This window comes from Scyliorhinus canicula, chromosome 9, assembly GCF_902713615.1.
Source record: "Scyliorhinus canicula chromosome 9, sScyCan1.1, whole genome shotgun sequence".
In the NCBI taxonomy this organism is placed as follows: domain Eukaryota; kingdom Metazoa; phylum Chordata; class Chondrichthyes; order Carcharhiniformes; family Scyliorhinidae; genus Scyliorhinus; species Scyliorhinus canicula.
Genome location: NC_052154.1, coordinates 104732839 through 104750986, shown reverse-complemented (window position 1 = coordinate 104750986; position 18148 = coordinate 104732839). Strand labels below are relative to the sequence as shown.

The following is an 18148-nucleotide window of genomic DNA, read 5'->3' as shown; positions in this document are numbered from 1 at the left end:
CGTCCATTACAACAGGTGTACAATATCCATTCCAACAAGAATACCATATTCCATTCCAACAAGAGTACAAATATTCCATTCCAATAAGAGTAAATATTCCATTCCAACAAGAGTACAATATTCCATTCCATCCTGAGTACAATATTCCATTCCAACAAGAATACAATATTCCATTCCAATAAGAGTACAATATTCCATTCCAATAAGAGTACAATATTCCATTCCATCATGAGTACAATATTCCATTCCATCCTGAGTACAGTATTCCATTCCAACATGAGTACAATATTCCATTCCAACAGAGTACAATATTCCATTCCATCCTGAGTACAATATTCCATTCCAACATGAGTACAATATTCCATTCCAACAAGAGTACAATATTCCATTCCATCCTGAGTACAATATTCCATTCCAACATGAGTACAATATTCCATTCCAACAGAGTAAAAATATTCCATTCCAACAGGAGTACAATATTCCATTCCAACATGAGTACATATTCCATTCCAACATGAGTACAAATTCCATTCCAACATGAGTACAATATTCCATTCCAACAGGAGTACAATATTCCATTCCAACAGGAGTACAATATTCATTCCAACATGAGTACAATATTCCATGGCAACATGAGTACAATATTCCATTCCAACATGAGACAATATTCCATTCCCAACAAGAGTACAATATTCCATTCCAACATGAGACAGGATTGTTCATGATCTCATAGTTAGGGATCCTCTCGGAAGGAGCGATCACAATATGGTGGAATTTAAAATACAGATGGAGGGTGAGAAAGTACAATCAAATACTAGTGTTTTGTGTTTAAACAAAGGAGATTACAAGGGGATGAGAGAAGAACTAGCTAAGGTAGGACTGGGAAGCTTAAGACTTTATGGTGGAACAGTTGAGGAACAGTGGAGAACCTTCCAAGCGATTTTCACAGTGCTCAGCAAAGGTTTATACCAACAAAAAGGAAGGACGGAAGAAAGAGGGAAAATCGACCGTGGATATCTAAGGAAATAAGGGAGAGTATCAAATTGAAGGAAAAAGCATATAAAGTGGCAAAGATTGCTGGGAGATTAGAGGACTGGGAAATCTTTAGGGGGCAACAGAAAGCTACTAAAAAAGCTATAAAGAAGAGTAAGATAGAGTATGAGAGTAAACTTGCTCAGAATATAAAAACAGACAGTAAAAGTTTTTACAAATATATAAGACAAAAAGAGTGGCTAAGGTAAATATTGGTCCTTTAGAGGATGAGAAGGGAGTTTTAATAATGGGAAATGAGGAAATGGCTGAGGAACTGAACAGGTTTTTTGGGTCGGTCTTCACAGTGGAAGACACAAATAACATGCCAGCGACTGATAGAAATGAGGCTATGACAGGTGAGGACCTTGAGAGGATTGTTATCACTAAGGAGGGAGTGATGGGCAAGCTAATGGGGCTAAAGGTAGACAAGTCTCCTGGCCCTGATGGAATGCATCCCAGAGTGCTAAAAGAGATGGCTAGGGAAATTGCAGATGCACTAGTGATAATTTACCGAAATCACTAGACTCTGGGGTGGTCCCGGTGGATTGGAAATTAGCAAACGTGGACGCCACTGTTAAAAAGGAGGTAGCAGAAAGCAGGAAATTATAGGCCAGTGAGTTTAACTTCGGTAATAGGGAAGATGCTGGAATCTATCATCAAGGAAGAAATTGCGAGGCATCTGGATAGAAATTGTCCCATTGGGCAGACGCAGCATGGGTTCGTTAAAGGCAGGTCATGCCTAACTAATTTAGTGGAATTTTTGAGGACATTACCAGTGCAGTAGATAACGGGGAGCCGATGGATGTGGTATATCTGGATTTCCAGAAAGCCTTTGACAAGGTGCCACACAAAAGGTTTGCTGCATAAGATAAAGATGCATGGCATTAAGGGTAAAGTAGTAGCATGGATAGAGGAGTGGTTAATTAATAGAAAGCAAAGAGTTGGGATAAATGGGTGTTTCTCTGGTTGGCAATCAGTAGCTAGTGGTGTCCCTCAGGGATCCGTGTTGGGCCCACAATTGTTCACAATTTACATTGATGATTTGGAGTTGGGACCAAGGGCAATGTGTCCAAGTTTGCAGATGACACTAAGATGAGTGGTAAAAGCGAAAAGTGCAGAGGATACTGGAAGTCTGCAGAGGGATTTGGATAGGTTAAGTGAATGGGCTCGGGTCTGGCAGATGGAATACAATGTTGACAAATGTGAGGTTATCCATTTTGGTAGGAATAACAGCAAACGGGATTATTATTTAAACCATAAATATTAAAGCATGCCGCTGTTCAGAGAGACTTGGGTGTGCTAGTGCATGAGTCACAGAAGGTTGGTTTACAAGTGCAACAGGTGATTAAGAAGGCAAATGGAATTTTGTCCTTCATTGCTAGAGGGATGGAGTTTAAGACTAGGGAGGTTATGTTGCAATTGTATAAGGTGTTAGTGCGGCCACACCTGGAGTATTGGGTTCAGTTTTGGTCTCCTTACTTGAGAAAGGACATACTGGCACTGGAGGGTGTGCAGAGGAGATTCACTAGGTTAATCCCAGAGCTGAAGGGGTTGGATTATGAGGAGAGGTTGAGTAGACTGGGACTGTACTCGTTGGAATTTAGAAGGATGAGGGGGATCTTATAGACATATTTAAATTATGAAGGGAATAGATAGGATAGATGCGGGCAGGTTGTTTCCACTGGCGGGTGACAGCAGAACTAGGGGGCATAGCCTCAAAATAAGGGGAAGTAGATTTAGGACTGAGTTTAGGAGGACTTCTTCACCCAAAGGGTTTGTGAATCTATGGAATTCCTTGCCCAGTGAAGCAGTTGAGGCTCCTTCATTACATGTTTAAGTAAGATAGATAGTTTTTTGAAGAATAAAGGGATTAAGGGTTATGGGTTCGGGCCGGAAAGTGGAGCTGAGTCCACAAAAGATCAGCACTGATCTAATTGAATGGCGGAAGCAGGCTCGATGGGCCAGATGGCCTACTCCTGCTCCTAGTTCTTATGTTTCTTATGTTCTTATGAGTACAATATTCCATTGCAACATGAGTACAATATTCCATTCCAACGAGAGTACAATACTCATTCCAACAAGAGTACAATATTCCATTCCAACAAGAGTACAATATTCCATTCCAACAAGAGTACAATATTCCATTCCAACAAGAGTACAATATTCCATTCCAACAAGAGTACAATATTCCATTCCATCCTGAGTACAATTTCCATTCCAACATGAGTACAATATTCCATTCCAACATGAGTACAATATTCCATTCCAACAAACGTACAATATTCCATCCCAACAAGAGGACAATATTCCATTCCATCCTGAGTACAATATCCCATTCCAACAAGAATACAATATTCCATTCCAGCAAGAGTACAATATTCCATTCCAACAAGAGGACAATATTCCATTCCATCCTGAGTACAATATTCCATTCCAACAAGAATACAATATTCCATTCGATCCTGAGTACAATATTTAATTCCAACAAGAGTACAATATCCATTCCAACATGAGTAAAATATTCCATTCCAACAGGAGTACAATATTCCATTCCAACAGGAGTACAATATTCCATTCCAACAGGAGTACAATATTCCATTCCAACAGGAGTACAATATTCCATTCCAACATGAGTACAATATTCCATTCCAACATGAGTACAATATTCCATTCCAACAGGAGTACAATACTCATTCCAACAAGAGTACAATATTCCATTCCAACAAGAGTACAATATTCCATTCCAACAGGAGTACAATATTCCATTCCAACAAGAATACAATATTCCATTCCAACAAGAATACAATACTCATTCCAACAAGAGTACAATATTCCATTCCAACAAGAGTACAATATTCCATTCCAACAAGAGTACATATTCCATTCCAATAAGAGTACAATATTCCATTCCAACAAGAGTACAATATTCCATTCCATCCTGAGTACAATATTCCATTCCAACATGAGTACAATATTCCATTCCAACAAGAGTACAATATTCCATTCCAACAAACGTACAATATTCCATCCCAACAAGGGACAATATTCCATTCCATCCTGAGTACAATATTCCATTCCAACAAGAATACAATATTCCATCCCAACAAGAGGACATATTCCATTCCATCCTGAGTACAATATTCCATTCCAACAAGAATACAATATTCCATTCGATCCTGAGTACAATATTTAATTCCAACAAGAGTACAATATTCCATTCCAACATGAGTAAAATATTCCATTCCAACGAGAATACAATATTCCATTCCAACAAGAGTACAATATTCCATTCCACCAAGAATACAATATTCCATTCCAACATGAGTACAATATTCCATTCCAACATGAGTACAATACTCATTCCAACAAGAGTACAATATTCCATTCCAACAAGAGGACAATATTCCATTCCATCCTGAGTACAATATTCCATTCCAACAAGAATACAATATCCCAACAAGAGGACAATATTCCATTCCATCCTGAGTACAATATTCCATTCCAACAAGAATACAATATTCCATCCCAACAAGAGGACAATATTCCATTCCATCCTGAGTACAATATTCCATTCCAACAAGAATACAATATTCCATTCGATCCTGAGTACAATATTCCATTCCAACAGGAGTACAATACTCATTCCAACAAGAGTACAATATTCCATTCCATCATGAGTACAATATTCCATTCCAACATGAGTACAATATTCCATCCCAACAGAGTACAATATTCCATTGCACATGAGTACAATATTCCATTCCAGCAAGAGTACAATACTCATTCCAACAAGAGTACAATACTCATTCCAACAAGAGTACAATTCCATTCCATCATGAGTACAATATTCCATTCCAACAGGAGTACAATATTCCATTCCAACATGAGTACAATATTCCATTCCAACATGAGTACAATATTCCATTCCAACGAGAGTACAATACTCATTCCAACAAGAGTACAATATTCCATTCCAACAAGAATACAATATTCTATTCCAACAAGAGTACAATATTCCATTCCAACAAGAGTACAATATTCCATTCCAACAAAAATGATATTCCATTCAAGCAAGAGTACAATATTCTATTCCAACCAGAGTACAATATTCCATTCCAACATGGTACAATATTCCATTCCAACAAGATACATATTCTATTCCAACCAGAGTACAATATTCCATTCCAACAAGAATACAATATTCCATTCCAACATGAGTACAATATCCATTCCAACATGAGTACAATATTCCATTCCAACGAGTACAATACTCATTCCAACAAGAGTACAATATTCCATTCCAACAAGAGTACAATATTCCATTCCATTCTGACTACAATATTCCATTCCAACAAGAATACAATATTCTATTCCAACAAGAGTACAATATTCCATTCCAACAAGAATACAATATTCCATTCCAACAAGAATACAATATTCCATTCCAACAAGAGTACAATATTCCATTCCAACAAGAGTACAATATTCCATTCCAACAAGAGTACAATATTCCATTCCAACAAGATTACAATATTCTATTCCAATACGGTACAATATTCCATTCCAACAAGAGTACAATATTCCATTCCAACAAGAGTAGAGTATACCATTCCAACAAGAGTACAATATTCCATTCCAACAAGAGTACAATATTCTATTCCAACAAGGTACAATATTCCATTCAAGCAAGACTACAATATTCCATTTCTTTTTTTTAATAAACAATTTTATTGAGGTAGTTTTTGGCTTTATAAACAGTTACAGACATCATCAGAAAGGAAGCAAAAAAGGCAAAAATGTGCAAACATCCACGTCCTTTCAATACTTCCATCGCACCGTATTGCACAAGCCCGCTCCCCTCCCACCCGTACTACCCGCCATATTTTCCCTCCTACTCTACTCTACCCCCCCTCCCCCCCCCCCCTGCTGACGCTCACTCTCCCGCAAAGAAGTCAATAAATGGTTGCCACCTCCGGGTGAACCCCTGCACAGATCCCCTCAAGGCGAACTTAATTTTTTCCATCCCCAGGAAACTTGACATGTCCGCAAGCCACCACTCAGTCTTCGGGGCTTTGAGTCCCTCCACGCCAATAATATTCGTCGCCAGGCTATCAGGGAAGCAAAGGCCAGCACACATCGGCCTCGTTCTCCCCTGGACGCCCGGGTCTTCCGAAACCCCAAAAATTGCCACCCCTGGACTCATCACCACCCTTGTTTTTAGTACCTGGGACATGACCCCCGCAAATCCCTCCCAGTACCCCCTCAGCTCAGGGCATGCCCAAAACATGTGCACATGGTTCGCTGGTCCTCCCGCGCACCTAGCGCATTTGTCCTCTATCCCGAAAAATTTGCTCATCCGAGCCACCGTCATATGGGCCCGGTGAACGACCTTAAATTGGATCAGCCCGAGCCTAGCACATGTCGCGGTCGAGTTTACGCTACTCAGGGCCTCTGCCCACAGCCCATCCTCCATTTCCCCGCCTAGCTCTCCTCCCATTTAAGTGTCAGTTCCTCTGTCTGGGACCCTTCCTCCCTCATGAGCACCTTATAAATACCCGAGACTCTACCCCACAATATTCCATTTCTAACAATAGTTCAGTTTCCATTCCAGCAGGTGTACAATATTCCATTCCAACAAGTTTCATAATCCCATTCCAACAAGTTTCCTAATCCTATTCCAACAAGAGTAGAGTAGTCCATTCCAACAAGAGTAGAGTATTCCATTCCAACAAGAGTACAATATTCCATTCCATCATGAGTACAATATTCCATTCCATCATTAGTACAATATTCCATTCCAACAAGAGTACAATATTCCATTCCAACAAGAGTATAATATTCCATTGCAACAAGGTACAATATTCCATTCAAGCAAGAGTACAATATTCCAATCCAACAAGGGTACAATATTCCATTCCAACAAGAGTAGAGGGCAGCACGGTGGCACAGTGGGTTAGCCCTGCTGCCTCACGGCGCCGAGTTCCCAGGTTCGATCCCGGCTCTGGGTCACTGTCCGTGTGGAGTTTGCACATTCTCCCCGCGTTTGCGTGGGTTTCGCCCCCACAATCCAAAGATGTGCAGGCTAGGTGGATTGGCCACGCTAAATTGCCCCTTAATTGGAAAAAATGAATTGGGTACCCTAAATTAAAAAAAGAGTACATTCCATTCAATCAAGGGTACAATATTCCTTTCCAACAAGAGTACAATATTCCATTCCAACAAGAGTACAATATTCCATTCCATCATGAGTTCAATATTCCATTCAAGCAAGAGTACAATATTCCATTCCAACAAGAATACAATATGCCATTCCAACAAGAGTACAATATTCCATTCCAACAAGAGTACAATATTCCATTCCAACAAGAGTACAATATTCCATTCCATCATGAGTTCAATATTCCATTCAAGCAAGAGTACAATATTCCATTCCAACAAGAATACAATATGCCATTCCAACAAGAGTACAATATTCCATTCCAACAAGAGTACAATATTCCATTCCAACAAGAATACAATATGCCATTCCAACAAGAGTACAATATTCCATTCCAACAAGAGTACAATATTCCATTCCAACAAGGTACAATATTCCATTCCAACAAGGTACAATATTCCATTCAAGCAAGAGTACAATATTCCATTCCAACAAGAATACAATATTCCATTCCACAAGGTACAATATTCCATTCCAACAAGGTACAATATTCCATTCAAGCAAGAGTACAATATTCCATTCCAACATGAGTACAATATTCCATTCCAACAAGAATACAATATTCCATTCCAACATGAGTACAATATTCCATTCCAACAAGAGTACAATATTCTATTCCAACAAGGTACAATATTCCATTCAAGCAAGAGTACAATATTCCATTCAAGCAAGAGTACAATATTCCATTCCAACAAGAGTGCAATATTCCATTCCATCCTGAGTACAATATTCCATTCCAACAAGAGTACAATATTCCATTCCAACAAGAGTACAATATTCTATTCCAACAAGGTACATATTCCATTCAAGCAAGAGTACAATATTCCATTCAAGCAAGAGTACAATATTCCATTCCAACAAGAGTGCAATATTCCATTCCAACAAGAATACAATATACCATTTCATCATGAGTACAATATTGCATTCCAACAAGTGTACAATATTCCATTCCAACAAGAATACAATATTCCATTCCAACAAGGTGCAATATTCATTCAAGCAAGAGTACAATATTCCATTCCAACAAGAATACAATATTCCATTCCAACATGAGTACAATATTCCATTCCAACAAGGTGCAATATTCCATTCAAGCAAGAGTACAATATTCCATTCCAACAAGAATAAATATTCCATTCCAACATGAGTACAACATTCCATTCCAACGAGAGTACAATATTCCATTCAAACATGAGTACAATATTCCATTCCAACAAGAGTACAATATTCCATTCCAACATGAGTACAATATTCCATTCCAACAAGAGTGCAATATTCCATTCTATCAATAGTTCAGTTTTCCATTCCAGCAGGCATACAATATTCCATTCCAACAAGTTTCATAACCCCATTCCAACACGTTTCATAATCCCATTCCAACAATAGTAGAGTATTCCATTCCAACAAGAGTAGTGTATTCCATTGTAACAAGAATACAATATTCCATTCCAACAAGGTACAATATTCCATTCCAACATGAGTAAAATATTCCATTGGAACAAGGTACAATATTCCATTCAAGCAAGAGTGCAATATTCCATTCCAACAAGAATACAATATTCCATTCCTACAAGAGTACAATATTCGATTCCAACAAGAGTACAGTACAATATTCCATTCCAACAGAGTACAATATTCGATTCCAACAAGAGTACAATATTCCATTCCAACAAGAGTACAATATTCGATTCCAACAAGAGTACAATATTCTATTCCAACACGGTACAATATTCCATTCCAGCAAGAGAACAACATTCCATTCCAGCAAGAGTACAATATTCCATTCCAACAAGTTTCATAATCCCATTCCAACAAGAGTAGAGTATTCCATTCCAACAAGAGTAGAGTATCCCATTCCAACAAGAGTTGAGTTCCATTCCAACAAGAGTACAATATTCCATTCCAACAAGTTTCATAATCCATTCCAACAAGAGTAGAGTATTCCATTCCAACAAGAGTAGAGTATTGCATTCCAAAAAGAGTACAATATACCATTTCATCATGAATACAATATTCCATTCCAACAAGAGTGCAATATTCCATTCCAACAAGAGTACAATATTCCATTCCATCCTGAGTACAATATTCCATTCCAACAAGAGTACAATATTCCATTCCAACAAGAGTACAATATTCGATTCCAACAAGAGTACAATATTCAATTCCAACAAGAGTACAATATTCAATTCCAACAAGAGTACAATATTCAATTCCAACAAGAGTACAATATTCAATTCCAACAAGAGTACAATATTCAATTCCAACAAGAGTACAATACTCAATTCCAACAAGAGTACAATATTCTATTCCAACACGGTACAATATTCCATTCCAGCAAGAGAACAACATTCCATTCCAGCAAGAGTACAATATTCCATTCCAACAAGAATACAATATTCCATTCCAACAAGAATACAATATACCATTTCATCATGAGTACAATATTCCATTCCAACAAGAATACAATATACCATTTCATCATGAGTACAATATTCCATTCCAACAAGTTTCATAATCCCATTCCAACAAGAGTAAAGTATTCCATTCCAACAAGAGTAGAGTATTCCATTCCAAAAAGAATACAATATTCCATTCCAACAAGATACAATATACCATTTCATCATGAGTACAATATTCCATTCCAACAAAAATATAATATACCATTTCATCATGAGTACAATATTCCATTCCAACAGGAGTACAATATTCCATTCCAACAGGAGTACAATATTCCATTCCAACAAGAGTACAATATTCCATTCCAACATGAGTACAATATTCCATTCCAATAAGAGTACAATATTCCATTCCAACAAGAGTACAATATTCCATTCCAACAAGAGTACAATATTCAATTCCAACAAGATAATATTCAATTCCAACAAGAGTACAATACTCAATTCCAACAAGAGTACAATATTCTATTCCAACACGGTACAATATTCCATTCCAGCAAGAGAACAACATTCCATTCCAGCAAGAGTACAATATTCCATTCCAACAAGAGTAAAGTATTCCATTCCAACAAGAGTAGAGTATTCCATTCCAAAAGAATACAATATTCCATTCCAACAAGAATACAATATACCATTTCATCATGAGTACAATATTCCATTCCAACAAAAATATAATATACCATTTCATCATGAGTACATATTCCATTCCAACAGGAGTACAATATTCCATTCCAACAAGAGTACAATATCCATTCCAACATGAGTACAATATTCCATTCCAATAAGAGTACAATATTCCATTCCAACAAGAGTACAATATTCCATTGCAACATGAGTACAATATTCCATTCCAACAAGAGTAAAGTATTCCATTCCAACAAGAGTAGAGTATTCCATTCCAAAAAGAATACAATATTCCATTCCAACAAGAATACAATATTCCATTCCAACAAGAGTACAATATTCCATTCCAACAAGAATACAATATTCCATTACAACAGGTGTACAATATTCCATTCCAACAAGAGTACAATATTCCATTCCAACAAGAGTACAATATTCAATTCCAACAAGAGTACAATATTCAATTCCAACAAGAGTACAATACTCAATTCCAACAAGAGTACAATATTCTATTCCAACACGGTACAATATTCCATTCCAGCAAGAGAACAACATTCCATTCCAGCAAGAGTACAATATTCCATTCCAACAAGAGTAAAGTATTCCATTCCAACAAGAGTAGAGTATTCCATTCCAAAAAGAATACAATATTCCATTCCAACAAGAATACAATATACCATTTCATCATGAGTACAATATTCCATTCCAACAAAAATATAATATACCATTTCATCATGAGTACAATATTCCATTCCAACAAGAGTACAATATTCCATTCCAACATGAGTACAATATTCCATTCCAATAAGAGTACAATATTCCATTCCAACAAGAGTACAATATTCCATTGCAACATGAGTACAATATTCCATTCCAACAAGAGTAAAGTATTCCATTCCAACAAGAGTAGAGTATTCCATTCCAAAAAGAATACAATATTCCATTCCAACAAGAATACAATATTCCATTCCAACAAGAGTACAATATTCCATTCCAACATGAGTACAATATTCCATTCCAACATGAGTACAATATTCCATTCCAATAGAGTACAATATTCCATTCCAACAAGAGTACAATATTCCATTCCAACAAGAGTACAATAGTCCATTCCAACAAGAATACAATATTTCCATTCCAACAAGAGTACAATATTCCATTCCAACATGAGTACAATATTCCATTCAACATGAGTACATATTCCATTCCAATAAGAGTACAATATTCCATTCCAATAAGAGTACAATATTCCATTCCAACAAGAGTACAATATTCCATTTCCAAACATGGATACAATATGTCCATTCCATAAGAGTGCAATATTCCATTCCAACATAAGTACAATATTCCACTGTCTGACAGAGAGCTATAAGTGCAGATACTCACCGTATAACAGCAATAAACTGTTTTATCCAGGAGAATCCATGAATCCAGAAGCCCAGGATAACAGTGCCCAGATCTGTAAAATCAACACACTGATCATTAGTCCAGAAGAGAAACAAGCAAATCATTTTTTAAAGTTAGGGGTAATAAAGGAGAAAGGAACTGATGGAAAAAGATCTCCACTGCTCTGACTCTGTCCGGAAAAGGTTCCAGTTCGAGTTTGACAATTACCATCGAACTATATTAGGAGCAGGAGTAGGCCACTCGGCCACTCGATCCTACTCCGCCATTCAAGAGATCAATACTGCACATAATACTCAGATGTGGGGAGTGATTTAACTGCAATGTTTCTAAGTGCGGTAGTGACCGGGAACTTCCGCAAGCTTCCTGAAGGAGCCTTGGTGAGTTCTTGCAGTTCATCTTCTCGTTGGTACAAATGTCTGCCATTGTTCGCCGGTGGTGGGAGTGAATGTTTGTGGAAGGGGTGCCAATCAAGCGGGCTACTTTGTCCTGGATGGTAGTCAAGCTTCTCCCTCGGACTGATCTGTTCCCTGTAAGAACACTATTCATGGCTCCCTATGCTGCTCTTGCTCATGTATTTGCTTTGTTTGGCCCTTGTTCCGCACTTTAACCAATCACTGTTTATCAATATATTATGTCAATGTTTGTCGAATATTCTTTTTGTCTACTGTGTACGTACTGTTTACATTCCCTTGGCCGCAGAAAATAACTTTTCACTTTACTTTGGTCCATGTGACAATAAACCAATCAGTCAATGCTGCACTCATCCAGGCAAATGGACAGTATTCCATCACACTCCTGACTTGTGTCTTGTCGGTGGTTTTGGGGTGGGTTAGTAGGCGAGCTACTCACTGCTGGATTCCTAGCCTCTGACCTGCTCTTGTACCCACAGTATTTTATGACTTGTCCAGTTCAGTTTCTTTTTCTTTGTAAAATATTTTATTAAGGCATTTGTGATTTTATAACAGTAACAGTAAACCATATACAAACACTATAAACATAGTGTAAAGACCATCTACCTCCCTCACAGGTCCCACCTTCCAAGAACAGTAATCTAGACCACCCCCCCCCCCCCCCCCCCCCCCCCCCCCCCCCTCTGCTGACGGTTAATTTTCCCTAAAGAAGTCGATGAACGGCTGCCACCTCCGGACGAACCCCAGCATTGACCCTCTCAGGGAAACTTGATTTTCTCAAAACTGAGAAACCCAGCCATGTCACTGACCCAGGTCTCTGATTTTGAGGGCTTTGGGTCCCTCCATGCCAACAGTATCCGTCTACGGGCTACCAGGGAGGCAAAGGCCAAGACGTCGGCCTCTCTCGCCCCCCCGAAATCCCGGGTGCTCCGACACTCCGAAAATCGCCACCCCTGGACTCGGTGCCATCCTTGATTTAACACCATGGACATGACATCTGCAAACTTCTGCCAGAATCCCTAGCTTCGAACATGCCCAGAACATGTGGACATGGTCGCTTACCCTCCCGCACACTTTCTTCTGTCCCAAAAACTTGCTCATCTGGGCCATCGTCATGTGCGCCCGGTGAACGACCTTAAATTGTATCAGGCTGAGCCTGGCGCATGATGTGGACGTGTTGACCCTGCTTATCGCATTCGCCCCGAAACCTGCCTCTATCTCCCCCGAACCTTCCTCCCATTTGTGTTAGCTCCTCTGTCTGCGCTTCCTCCGACTCCATGAGTTCTTTATAGATATCTGAGACCTTCCCCTCTCCCAGAAATTACCCTATCTTGTATCCCCTGTGGCGGTAGGAACGGGAAGGTTGCAACCTGCCTTCACAAGTCCTGAATCTGCAGAAACCTAAACCCATTCCCTCCCGTCAACTCAAACTTCTCTAACTCCCTCAAACCGGGGAATCTCTATCTCTAAACAAATCTCCCATACTCCCGATCCCTGCTCTCTGCCATCCCGAAACCCTCCATCTGGTCTCCCTGGGGCAAAACCGATGGTTGGTACAGATTGGAGCCCAGACCGATGCTGTCTCCACTCTCGCATGTTTCCTCCACTGCCTCCAGACTCTCAAGGCCGTCACTACCACCGGCCTTGTGGAGTACGGGCCGGCGAGAACAGCAGAGGTGCCGTGATCAATGCCCCTGAACTCGTGTCCTACAAGATGCTGCCCCTACTCGCTTCCACACCGACCCTTCCCACACTGCCCACTTCCTAATTATGGCTTTTTGCCGCCCAGTAATAGTTGCTAAAGTTCGGCAGTGCCAGCCCACCCTCCCCCCGGTGACGCTCCTGCATCACCTTCTTCACTCGCGGGGTTTTACCGGCCACACAAAACCGGAGATCACCTTATTTACCCACTTGAAAAAGGCCTTTGGGATAAAGGTGGGGATGCACTGAAAAACAAACAGGAATCTCGGGAGGACCATCATTTCACTGCCTGTCCCCTCCCGTCAGTGATAACGAGAGCATATCCCACCTTCGGAAGTCCTCTTTCATTTGTTTCACTAACGGGATCAAGTTCAGTTTATGTTTCAGTCCCCAGTCTCGTGCCCCTGGATCCCTAAATAAGGGAAGCTTCCTGCCACCACTCTGAACGGCAGCTCTGTCAGTCTCCTCTTCTGCCCCCTTGACTGGATCGCAAACATCTCGCTTTTCCCCATTTTCAATTTGTACCCGAGAAACGGCCGAATTCCCCAAAAATCCTCATGATCTCTTTCATCCTCTCTAATGGGTCGGAAACAATCAGGAGCAGGTCGCAGGCGTATACCGAGACCCTGTGTTCCACCCCACCCCGGACCACCCCTTGAAGCTCTTTGCACCATAGCCAGTGGCTCAATGGCCAGAGCAAACAGCAACAGAGAGAAAGGGCAACCTGCCTCGCCCCTCGGTGCAATCTAAAATAGCCCGATGTCAGCCGGTTTGTTCGAACATTCACCTCTGGTGCCTGGTACAGCAACCTGACCCATTCGATGAAACCCCAACCAAACCCGAACCACCCAAACACCTCCCACAGGTAGTTCCAATTACCCGGTCAAAGGCCTTCTCTGCGTCCATTACGACCATTACCTCCACTCCTTTCCCTCTGGGGCCATCATGATTACATTCAAGAGCCTTCTAACATTGGCCGTTAGCTGCCTACCTTAACAAACCCCGTCTGGCCCCCTATCACCCCCGGGGCAGTCTTCTATCCTTGAGGACAAGATTTGACCTAACAGTTTGGCATCAATTCAACAGGGAGATCGGCCTGAAAGACCCGCATAGCTCAGGGTCCTTCTCCCGCTTCAGGATCAGTGAGATCGAGGTCTGTGACATTGTCGGAGGAAGAACACCGCACTCCCTTGCCTCGTTAAACGCCCTCACCAACAGTGGGCCCAGCATCTCAGAGAACTGTTTAAAATTCAACTGGGTAACCATCTGATCCCAGGGCTTGCCTGACTGCATGGCCTCCAGTCCATCTGCTGTTTCTTCAATCCCAGCCCTTCTACTAACCCTTCGACCACCTTCGGGAACTCCAGCCCTCCCAGAAATTGCCTCATTCCTTCCACTCCAACAGGGGGTTCCAACTCATACAGCCTGCTGCAAAACTCCTTAAACACCCCGTTGACCCCTGCTGGGTCCAAGATTGTGTTCCTTTCTCATGCCTGGAACTCTTCATAGCACACACCCAAAAACATGGCACTCTTCACAAGATCCGCTTTCCTTCTGGAACTTTTTGCCTGGCCTCACCAACCACAGGCCTCAACAAGAAATTGTACATTTCCAATTTGCTGTTTGCCAATCTATCACATCATCACAGATTCTACCACAGAATGTAAAGGGGATGCCTTGGCTTGGTCCAACACAATAGTGTTATGGGCCAGGGTTTAGTGAACCCCAAAGAATATCATGGAGTTCACCTGACCCATAACTTAAATAGATTTGGTTATGGGGAGCACAAGGGCCCACTTTACACGTATGATATGACAGAAACTAAAAGTTTTTTCAACAAAACACAATGTTTATTCTATGAATCAAGTTAACATTTTTAAACACACACAGTAAACATCTTAGCAACCATCAAATCAAATAGTAACCCCAAAGAATACAGTACTCTATAAGTAACCCTTAATCTTTCCTTGCAACATCCAAAAGAAAATATCCCTTTAACACAGAGATCAGGTTTAAATTCTCTACTGAGCGCAGTTATCACTGTTAAATTAGCCAGTGATCTGAAGACATTCCTTTCATACAGAAATAAATCAGAATCACACCTTGTCTTGCTGGATGCAGCTCCCAATCTGCAAAACAAAACCAAACACACCCTGTAGCTGATAGCCCACAGCGAAAGTAAAACAGGCAGCCCAGTTCCACCTACACTCTGACATCACTGCAGCTATTTGACAAAACACCCATTTTTCTAAAGGTATACCCACTAAATATCCATTTTGGAAAGGTACTCTCACATGACAATAGGGGGTTTCAACTCTGCCTAAAATCTGTCGTGTAAACAGAAATCCCAGATGGTGTAACAACGTTATACCAGCTTAACCAGAAGACAAGCAGCGGGGCGGGATATAAAGGAGAACACAGGACAGACAAAAAGGGTTTTACAACAGTATATTTTTTTTTAAATAAATTTAGATTACCCAATTATTTTTTCCAATTAAGGAGCAATTTAGCGTGGCCAATCCACCTACTCTGCACATTTTGGGTTGTGGGGGCGAAACCCACGCAGACACGGGGAGAATGTGCAAACTCCACACAGACAGTGACCCAGAGCGGGATCGAACCTGGGACCTCAGCGCCGTGAGGCGGTTATGCTAACCACTTGGCCACCGTGTTGCCCTACAACAGTATCTTGATAGTAAACTGTAAAAGGTGGAGGCCCCAGCACTGATCCCTGTGGCGCACGCTCGTCATATCTGGCCCATTAGAAAATGACCCATTTATGCCTACGTTTTCTGTGAGCTAGCCAATTTTTATCCATGTCAGAGTGTGACTTCCTATACCATGAGTTTTTCTTTCCGGAATTCCCTTTGACTAGGACTGCAGAAGGTGGTGAGGGAACCAACAAGAGGGGAAAAACTACTTGACCTCATCCTCACCAATCTGCCTGCTGCAGATGCAACTGCCCATGGCAGCATCGACAGAAGTGACCACCTCACAGTCTTTATGGAGATAAAGTCCCATTTTCACATTGAGGATACCTTCATCCTGTGTGTGGCACTACCACCGAGCTAAATGGGATAGACTTCAAGCAGATCTGCAACTCAAGACTGGGCATCCATGAGGCACTGTGGGCCATCAGCAGCAGCAAAATTGCATTCAGCCACAATCTGTAACCTCATAGCCTGGCATAACCACCACTCTAACATTACCACCAAACCAGGGAATCAACCCTGGTTCAGTAAAAAGTGCTGGAGGGCATGCCAGGTGCAACATCAGGCATACCTAGAATGAGGTGTCAACCTGGTGAAGCTACAACACAGGACTACTTGTGTGCCAAACAGCATAAGCAGCAAGTAATAGACAGAGCTAAGTGACTCCACAACAAACGCATCAGATCTGGGCTCTGTAGTCTGCCACATCCAGCCATTGAATGGTGGTGGACAATTAAACAACTCACTGGAGGAGGAGCTCCACAAATATCCCCATCCTCAATGATGGAGGGTCCCAGTACATCAATGCAAAAGACAAGGACTGAGGTATCGCAACAATCTTCAGCCCAGAAGTGCCGAGTGGATGATCCATCTCAGTCTCCTCCAGCAGTCCTCAGCATCACAGATATCAGTCTTCAGCCAATACGATTCACCCATATGACATCAAAAATGACTGAAGGCACTGGATACTGCAAAGGCGATGGGCCTGAACAATATTCCGGCAATAGTACTGAAGACTTGTGCTCCAGAACTTTCTGCACCCCTAGCCAAGCTGTTCCAGTACAGCTACAACACTGGCATCGACCCGACAATGTGGAAAATTGGTCAAGTGTGTCCTGTACACTAGAAACTGGACAAATCTAACCCAGCCAATTACCACCCGATCAGTCTACTCTCCATCATCAACAAAGTGATGGAAGGAGTTTACTCAGCATATCCTGCTCACGGACACGAGGATCACTCAGCTCCTGACCTTCTGAAGGGCAGCTAGGAATGGGCAATAAATTCTGGCCTAACCACTGACGCCCACATTGTAAATGAATAAAAAGGTGTGGCACTTTATCAAATGCCTTCTGGAAATAAATAGTACATATACTGGTTTCCCCTTTATTTGCAGCACCTGTTATTTCTTCAAAGAACTCCAATAAATTGGTTAAAAATGGACGGGATACTCCATCGACCGCGCCAGAATTGCGAAAGCGATTGGTTTTGATGCCAAAATCGTGGCCGTCGTTTTCAGTGCAAATCGCAATTCTTCGATGCCTCGGTTTCTGCAACATATCTGCCGGATTAAGGCGCACCTGGCACCAC

General features: G+C 41.1%; 1 protein-coding gene across 1 annotated transcript in view; it reads right to left on the bottom strand.

Annotated features, from left to right (window-relative positions):
- The window catches only part of LOC119970932 (CD82 antigen-like), a 50336-nt gene extending 37080 nt beyond the window's left edge, over positions 1-13256 (bottom strand). Inside the window, exons 1-2 of the mRNA XM_038806042.1 lie at positions 13209-13256; positions 11717-11804 (exon numbers count right to left, since the gene is read on the bottom strand). Coding sequence (XP_038661970.1) covers positions 11717-11804; positions 13209-13256 — 136 coding nt within the window. The remainder of the gene's footprint in view (positions 1-11716; positions 11805-13208) is intronic.
- Between the last annotated feature and the right edge of the window lie 4892 nt (positions 13257-18148).